The sequence below is a fragment of the Ammospiza nelsoni genome, chromosome 3 (assembly GCF_027579445.1).
Source record: "Ammospiza nelsoni isolate bAmmNel1 chromosome 3, bAmmNel1.pri, whole genome shotgun sequence".
In the NCBI taxonomy this organism is placed as follows: domain Eukaryota; kingdom Metazoa; phylum Chordata; class Aves; order Passeriformes; family Passerellidae; genus Ammospiza; species Ammospiza nelsoni.
In genome coordinates this window covers 113,414,749-113,422,371 of record NC_080635.1, presented here as the reverse complement: position 1 = coordinate 113,422,371, position 7,623 = coordinate 113,414,749, and the positions used below count along the sequence as shown (strand labels likewise).

The following is a 7,623-nucleotide window of genomic DNA, read 5'->3' as shown; positions in this document are numbered from 1 at the left end:
CACAGTTCATGGATCCTCAAGGGATTGGGGTCACAATTTATGGATCCTTGAGAGATTCAGGTCACAGTTGGTGGATCCTCAAACAATGAGTTGATAGTTCACAGATCTTTGAGGGATGAACTCACAATCCATGGATCCTCGAGGGATGAGGTCACAGTTTATGGATCCTTGTGGGACTGGGTCACAATCCATGGATCCTTGAGGGACTGGGTCCCAGTCCATGGATCCTCAAGGGATGGGGTCACAGTTGATGGATCCTCAAACAATGAGTTAGTTGATAGTTCATGGATTCTTGAGGGATGAACTCACAATCCATGGATCCTCAAACGATGAGGTCATAATTCATGGATCCTTGAAGGATGGGGTCACAGTCCATGGATCCTCAAGGGATGAGATCACAGTCCATGGATCCTTGAGGGATGAGTTCATATTTCATGGATCCTCAAGGACTGGGGATTGGGGTCACAGTCCATGGATCCTTGAGGGACTGGGTCACAATTCATGGATCCTTGAGGGATGGGGTCACAGTTGATGGATCCTCAAACACTGAATTCATAGTTCATGAATCCTCAAGAGATGAACTCACAATCCATGGATCCTCAAGGGATGAGGCCACAGCTGATGGATCCTTGAGGGATGAAGTCACAGACCATGGATCCTTGAGGGATGGGGTCACAGTCCATGCATCCTTGAGGGATGGGGTCACAGTCCATGGCTCCCAGGTGACAGCTCACCTGTGACAGGTGAATGGGGCCTGTCAGATCCCACCTTTGCCACCATGTGCCTGCCCAGGCCATGATGTGCAGCCAATCCCAAATCCTTCTGCTCTCATTCCCACTCCTCCCAAGGGCTGAGCTGCTGGTGGGGCACAGATCCAGCACCTGGCTCCATTTCCCTCTGCTCCTCATGTCCAGGTGCCCACAGAGGGGACAGATCCCAGTGACAGTGACTGAGCCTGGGCAGGGACCTGGCACTGACTGATCTGGTCCAGTTGTTTTAATTTTCATTTCACGTTAATGGAGGAGAGAAAACACAATGAATTTCTCTCCACCCAGGAACAGGTGTTCCATAAAAGCCATCCAAGAGCAGAAATCTGATTTTCACCTTTCCTCCCCATTATTTCTGTGGGAGCACAGGTTGGGAAGTCACTGGGAATTAATCACTTGCCACACACCCCACTAATTGTGTTTAATGAGGGGAGCAGCTCAGGGAGGGAATGGGGATGGCCATGGCACAAGGAATCACATGGGGGCCAAGGGGATTTATTTTCCCTTCTGGAAGAAGGACAGTGAAGTCAGGAACCTTTGCTGTTCTTTGGCCATTAAATTCTGGATAAAGCCTGGATTGCATCCATGGTATTCTTCCCCTGGCAGGACTGACCCAGCCTGGAGAAATGCTGTTTGTTCTTCTCTCTCTGTGCAGAAGGAACAAGCACCTCTTCTTCCAGTTTAATTAGGGTTTCTCATTAAAGAATTCCCCTCCCAGCATGTTTGTTTCTCCAGCACACACAACCTGAATATAACAAAACAATCCACTCTCAGCTGCTGGACTGATGGAACAATGAGAAGTTTTCCTGCTCAAAATGACAGGAAGAAAAATGTAAAAGCTTTTCATTTTTACTTTCTCTCCCTGAGGAGGGTGGGAAAGCCTTGGGAATGTGCAAAGGAAGACACTGGAGCATGGGATCAGTGCTGGAGCTGAGGTAACCAGCAGAAAGATGAGTTTATCCCACTGCCTCTCTGGGTTAGGAATAATCCCTTTGCAGTTTATTAAAGTGAAATTATCCCAGTTCTCTGTTTTTAAGTGATGCTAAAGCAGCAAAGCTGCAAACTCTGATGAGGATTTAATTATTCCAGTGCCCCAAGTTTTTCCCATTGGTGACACCACTCCTCACACAGCCATGGCACACACAGGATAAAGGTGTGGGTGCTGGGATCTGCACACCCAACCCAACAGAAATTCTTTATGGGAATGAAATGAGATGTGGACACAGCAGAGATTTTATTAGAGCTGCTTCCACTGCCTGCATCTCCTCAAAGGGATGAACTGGAGGATCAGCTTCATTTCCCAAAGGTGTCAGGACAAGGATGTGGAATGGGCATGGAGAGGCTTTTATTAACCACAGGATGTGCTCCCTCCTGGGCAGTCTCACTCTGCTTTTTATTTTTTAACACCAAATAAATACAAAACAATCCAATAAAAAATGAACAGCAATAAATCTGAGAAATGGGTTGTCTTAAAGAGCAATACTATTGACTGAGGTGAGGCCCCAAATAAGTGATTTGGGGAGGGAAAAGCCTCCCCAGGTCTGCAGTACAGATGGCTTTGGATAAATGACTCAGAATTCCATCCAGGATTTGAGATGGGGGGCTGAAAGGACAAGTTTTTGAAAGGCAGAAACAAGAGGCACTTAAATCTCAAAAGGTTTTTTATGAGCATTAGGAATTTTCCTACTTTATGGACTCCCCTAAGTGTCCTCCTGAGGTGATGGAGGAAGCCAGGAGGAACCAGCTGTAGGGAAGGGCCTGGAGCTCCATGGACAGACGTGGATGGAACAGGTGAGGCTGCAGCATCAATAAACACTTGGATTCCTACAGGATAAAGCTTTTCCAAAGTGCCCCTGCTGGTGCAGGGAATGGCCAGGCTCTTCAGACTGTTCTCCATGTCCACCAGACTCCTTTTTTCCATTTTTATTTGTACAATCTTTGCCTCACCAGCTCTCCCCTCCTCGTGCCAGTGAAGGACACACAGGGAGGAGAGGCAGGGAATGGGATCTGGGGATTGGGAAGAAGCAGTGGGAGGAAAAAGACCATTGTTTCAATATTCCTGCAGAGTTCTGGCAGGTGAAGGACTGGGGCAGACTGCTGAAGGACACAAGGGAGCAGCAGTTCACCCTGGTGTAAATAAACACCCCAGTTATTTACTCTGCAGCTCCTGTCTCCTGTGAGATTCCCAGCTCCCAATTTTACACAACAGGAATCTCCTCCAAAGTATTCCAAAACAGCTTAAAAATAAGATTTAAAAATAGATATTAAAAAATACTCCCTTGCTCCTCCATGAAGGGGAAGGTGGTTTCTGGTCTCTCTGAATCACAAAATTCTCTCTCTTTTTCTCCTTGGACAGCTCCAAGTTGTGCTGCTCCAGGCTCTCTCCCTGCAGAGCCTCCTGATGTCCATGAGCTAAAACTTCTGCAGGAATTTGAGCACCAGGTCCCTCAGTTTGACCCTCAGGGGCTCATCGTTGTCACAGATGATGTGGGTGGAGTCCTCCTCCAGCTGGATCAGGGTCTCAGCCTCCTGCAGCAGCACAATGTGGCCCTTGGCCGTGTCCTCCACCTTGACATCACTGAATCCGTGCTGGATTTGGGGAGGGAGAGGTAGAGAGAGGGAAATCAGCACAGCTCAGGGAAACTGGGACAGAGGAGAGAGCAGGCACAGGGGTGAGGGGGAATTTCATGGAATCACAGATTGGTTTGGCTGGGAAGGGCCTTAAATCTCATCCAGTGCCACCCCCTGCCATGGCAGGGACACTTCACTATCCCAAACTGCTCCAAGCCCTGTCCAGCCTGACCTTGGACACTTCCAGGGATCCAGGGGCAGCCACAGCTTCTGTGGGAATTCTATTCCAGGGCCTCCCCACCCTCACAGGGAACAATCCCTTCCCAATATCCCATCCATCCCTGCCCTCTGGAGTGTGCAGCCATTCCCTGTGTCCTGTCCCTCCATCTTCTGTCCCAGGTCCCTCTCCAGCTCTCCTGGAGCTCCTTTAGGGACTGGAAGTCTGCAATCCTTTATCTCCTACAGGTGAGAACAAGACTCCACAGAGCAGCAACCAAATTTGTGCAGCTTCCTCAGGAGGCTCCTCCACCACTGGAGACATTTCCAGGATCTGTTCTACACTTAGTCACCTTCTTACAACTCTTGTGGAAATTTAAATGCTTTTTGAGACTCCCTCAGCTGCTGAATCCAAAAGTTCTGTGAGGCAAATCACCCACCCAAAAGCTCTGCTTCCATGGGAAACAGGAGGGGATCACTGACATGAACCCTGCACAGCAGGACAAGGGTCCACAGGGAACAATTCCCTCTATTCAGATAGGCAGGGACACCCTGGAGCACTTTAACCACTCACTGGCCTTTCTCCATTTCAAGCTGCACTAAAATGATTTCCCCTCTCTCTGAGATGTGCAGAAATCTGCTGGAATCAATCCCACCAAAGGCTCCTCACCTTCTCCAGAGTCTGCACAAACTGGTCCATGGGGATGGAGCCACTCAGCAGAGGCTTCAGAGATTTGCACTCGGGCACATCATCACTCACCCGCTTCCTCTTCTTGCTGGCAGGAGGCTGGGGAGGTTTTGGAGGGAGCTGATGGATGAGAAAGGAAAAAAAAAAGGGATGTAACAGGTTGGGAAACAGGCAAGTTTCCCACTCTAAAGGATGCAACAGGCTGGAAACAGGGAAATTCAGAGAGAGCAACTACTCAGGGAATGAGAACTCAGAGAAATGGCTTAGCTCCAGCCATTTATGAGGACTCTGGCATTTCAAGCCCAGGTCTCAGTTTATTTGGCAGCAGGAATGAGTGGAGAAGGGAGAAAATGAACAACAGCAGCCTCAGACCAATCCCACTGCAGCACTTCAAGGTTCCCAGAGCTGCTGAGGGTTTCCATGGTTTGTTTGGGAAGAGGGGGACAGCCTGTCTGCTGTGCTGTGACAGAAATCCTCACCAACCTTCACAGCCCTGACATTTCCACACTGGGCTCTCTGCCCAAGTGTGGGAAGGGCTGCTCAGTGAGGCCCTGCAGGCTCGTGGATCCGAGAGAAAGGGGAGCAGGGCAGGTCCCTGGACATCACCTCCTCCTGCAGGGCACTCATGCCAGGAATTCCAGGGCCAGCCTGAAGGGGGTGGCAGGAAGGGAGAGGAGAGATGTACAACCTCCAGGGAAACTGAGGGCAGATGGTCCCTTCCCCAGCCTGATGTCCCAGGCCATCTCTCTCCTCTAACCTTTGGTCCTGAGAGGTTGACTGCTGCTGTTCCTGACTCTGGAAGACAACAGGATGATCTGTAGCCTCTCTGCAGGAATTATTTCACTTCCCCATTCATCTCAGGCAGGCACATGGCCAAGGAAAAGAGGGCAGAGAGATTTATTTGCATCCCACTCCCTGCTCTGGGTGTAATTCCTCACCTGCAAATGCCAGGGCAAAGCCTCTGCCAAGGGCTCTGCCCCAGAGGGAAGGAGCTGCAGGAGGGGTCCTGGATGGCAGGAAAAGCCAGAGTTAAGGATATTTTTCTCCCTTTCCCATTAGACTGTACCTGCAGCACGTGCTTGTTGTCCTTAGTATGCAGCACAGCAGAAACTGTTGCCAAGGAAATACCAGGCTTGATCTCCAAGGGCACGAGGGAATCTGCAAGCTGAAGCAAAAGGAGATTTTGTTCAGCAAGTGATCAGCTCAAAATGTGCATGAACCCAGCTGTGAGATAAATTGGCAGTGTGGTATTTTTAAACATGGGCTAATGAACTGTAAACACAAAGCCACTGATAGACTGAGAGCTCCTTGGACCTGCCCAGCCTCCTTCCAGCTCCCAAAATCATGGATTTCACACCATGGGCAGAGCAGCACAAGGTTTGCAGGAACCAGGGCTGGTCTCAAAAACCATAATAAACACACAGAACCCTTGTGTGAAAAGACAATTGCTTCATTAATAATTTTAGTTAGTAACACTCGTGGTCTAATCCAGCATTATTATATTTGTGATGCTGATGGACAATGAAAAATCAAAGTGAGTTTCCTTTCAGTTCCTGACTGAAGAATATCTGGAATAAGAACTGTTTGTCCTTAAAACCCCAATGTTTTCAATCAACCCACAGTTGATTAGTTTGAAATTATTCCAACAATGCTGCACAAAACCCTTTCCGCTGCCTTTTTATATAATTCTTCCCTGAAAGACATAAAATCTAATTTTGGCTTGGAGTTTGGATCTGACACTGCTGGCAGTGCCTGGGTGGGCAGTGCTGCACCTGCTGAGACCAGAGGAAGTTGGCCAGTTGGAAGAACCTCTTCCAACCACTTTTCCAAAGGAATTCTGCAGAAAACAGTGCTCATGAATGGAGGAAATTATTCCCTTTTCCCCTCCAAGGGAATGCAAGGTGCCAGGATGCCCAATCCTTTTGCCATGAAACCACTAAGAGGGTTTTTCTGTTGGTTTCAATGGTGGCAAAGTCCTTTTAATAAGTTCTACAATTCTCACCTGCCACTGTTAAAGCTACAGGAACATTTTGAGAGCAGCTCTTTGGAATAAAGCAGTTGGTGTGTTGGAAAAAACACGGGCCGCATTAAAAATCCCTAAATCTTGTCTGTATTCAGCCGTGGTGAATCCTAGAAATCAAAACTTTGATGGAGCAATTCATCTCACTGTTACTCTGGGACTCTGTTCAAGATCTTTAAAGCAGGCAATCTGAATATAGCCTTTATGGTTTGTTGTTGAAGGCAAAGAGAATGAAAATATAATGACAATCATTGCTTCAGATTTCTCCTGGGATCTAAAACCAGCAGCACTTGCAGCAGTGAGTTCTGCTGCCTTCCCAGTGGTCGAAGGCACTTTCCATCCCAAGCACCTTCCTGAGGAGGATCGATACAAACCAGGCTCTGATGGAGAGCAAAACGACAAATCCTGTCAAGAGAAAGATCCTTAAAGAACAGGGAGTGGCTTGGAACCAAAGTCTTCTCCTGCCACTGAAGTATTTTACTATTAACAGCTCTGCAGGTTTTAAACAGGCTAAACAGGAACACTTGGATTATTTACAGTCAGAAGGACAGTAGGACAGGCATTCATTTTGATTTCCTCCCCAGCTCACAGCCCTCTCCATGTGGCAGCCAATCCTTTTATTACAGAAACTCAGTGACCCAAAGCTAAAAGGTCATTTAATCACATCCAGTAATTCACCCAGCAAGGCCAGGCAGCACTGCTCCACTCCTTTCAAGTGACCTCCTGCACACACAAATCACAGAACTCCTCCAGAATGCTGCATTAAAGAAATCCTTTTCACAGAGGCAGCAAGTCTTGTCTGAACTCCAAGCTATGGCAACTCCACTGTTTCCCCTCACAAATGGTTTCAAACTTTAATTCTCCTGGCAGCCAGGAAGCCGTGTCTCATTTCAAGGTTGAATTTGTCCAACTTGCAGTGGCTGCCTCTTGTTGTGCCTTTGTGTGTGAGATTGAAAAGCCCCCCACCAAGCAGGAATAAATGAGTCTTCCTTCCAGTCATTATCCCCAGCCCAGTGTCACATGCTGGCACCAGGAAAGCCACCAAAGCAGGGACACTGAGATCTAACAGCACATTAATCAGTCCCCTGCCCATGGATGAGCACTTGGACTGCCTTAGGAGAAATCTGGGGGGGATGTGTGCACTATTTCAGTTTTCAGCTTGGGATGTTCTCCTCCTGTGATCAGAGCTGCCTGCCCATGCTAAAGCAGAGTAAAGATGTTTTTACCATGGAGTCTTTCCTGTTGCATTTCCCACCCCAAAAGAGGATTTGACACACACCCTGTGAGCACAAACACTGCTGTTGGCCAAATTACAGATATTGATAAAGAACAATGTGGGTTAAGTCACTCTTAAAACCCTC

General features: G+C 48.1%; 1 protein-coding gene across 1 annotated transcript in view; it reads right to left on the bottom strand.

The window, feature by feature from the left end:
- Nucleotides 1-2,095: 2,095 nt before the first annotated feature.
- The window catches only part of INTS9 (integrator complex subunit 9), a 60,380-nt gene continuing 54,852 nt past the window's right edge, over nt 2,096-7,623 (bottom strand). The window contains exons 15-17 of the mRNA XM_059468034.1: nt 5,309-5,407; nt 4,225-4,362; nt 2,096-3,356 (exon numbers count right to left, since the gene is read on the bottom strand). Of these exons, the coding sequence (XP_059324017.1) occupies nt 3,180-3,356; nt 4,225-4,362; nt 5,309-5,407 (414 nt within the window). The 3' untranslated portion in view covers nt 2,096-3,179. The remainder of the gene's footprint in view (nt 3,357-4,224; nt 4,363-5,308; nt 5,408-7,623) is intronic.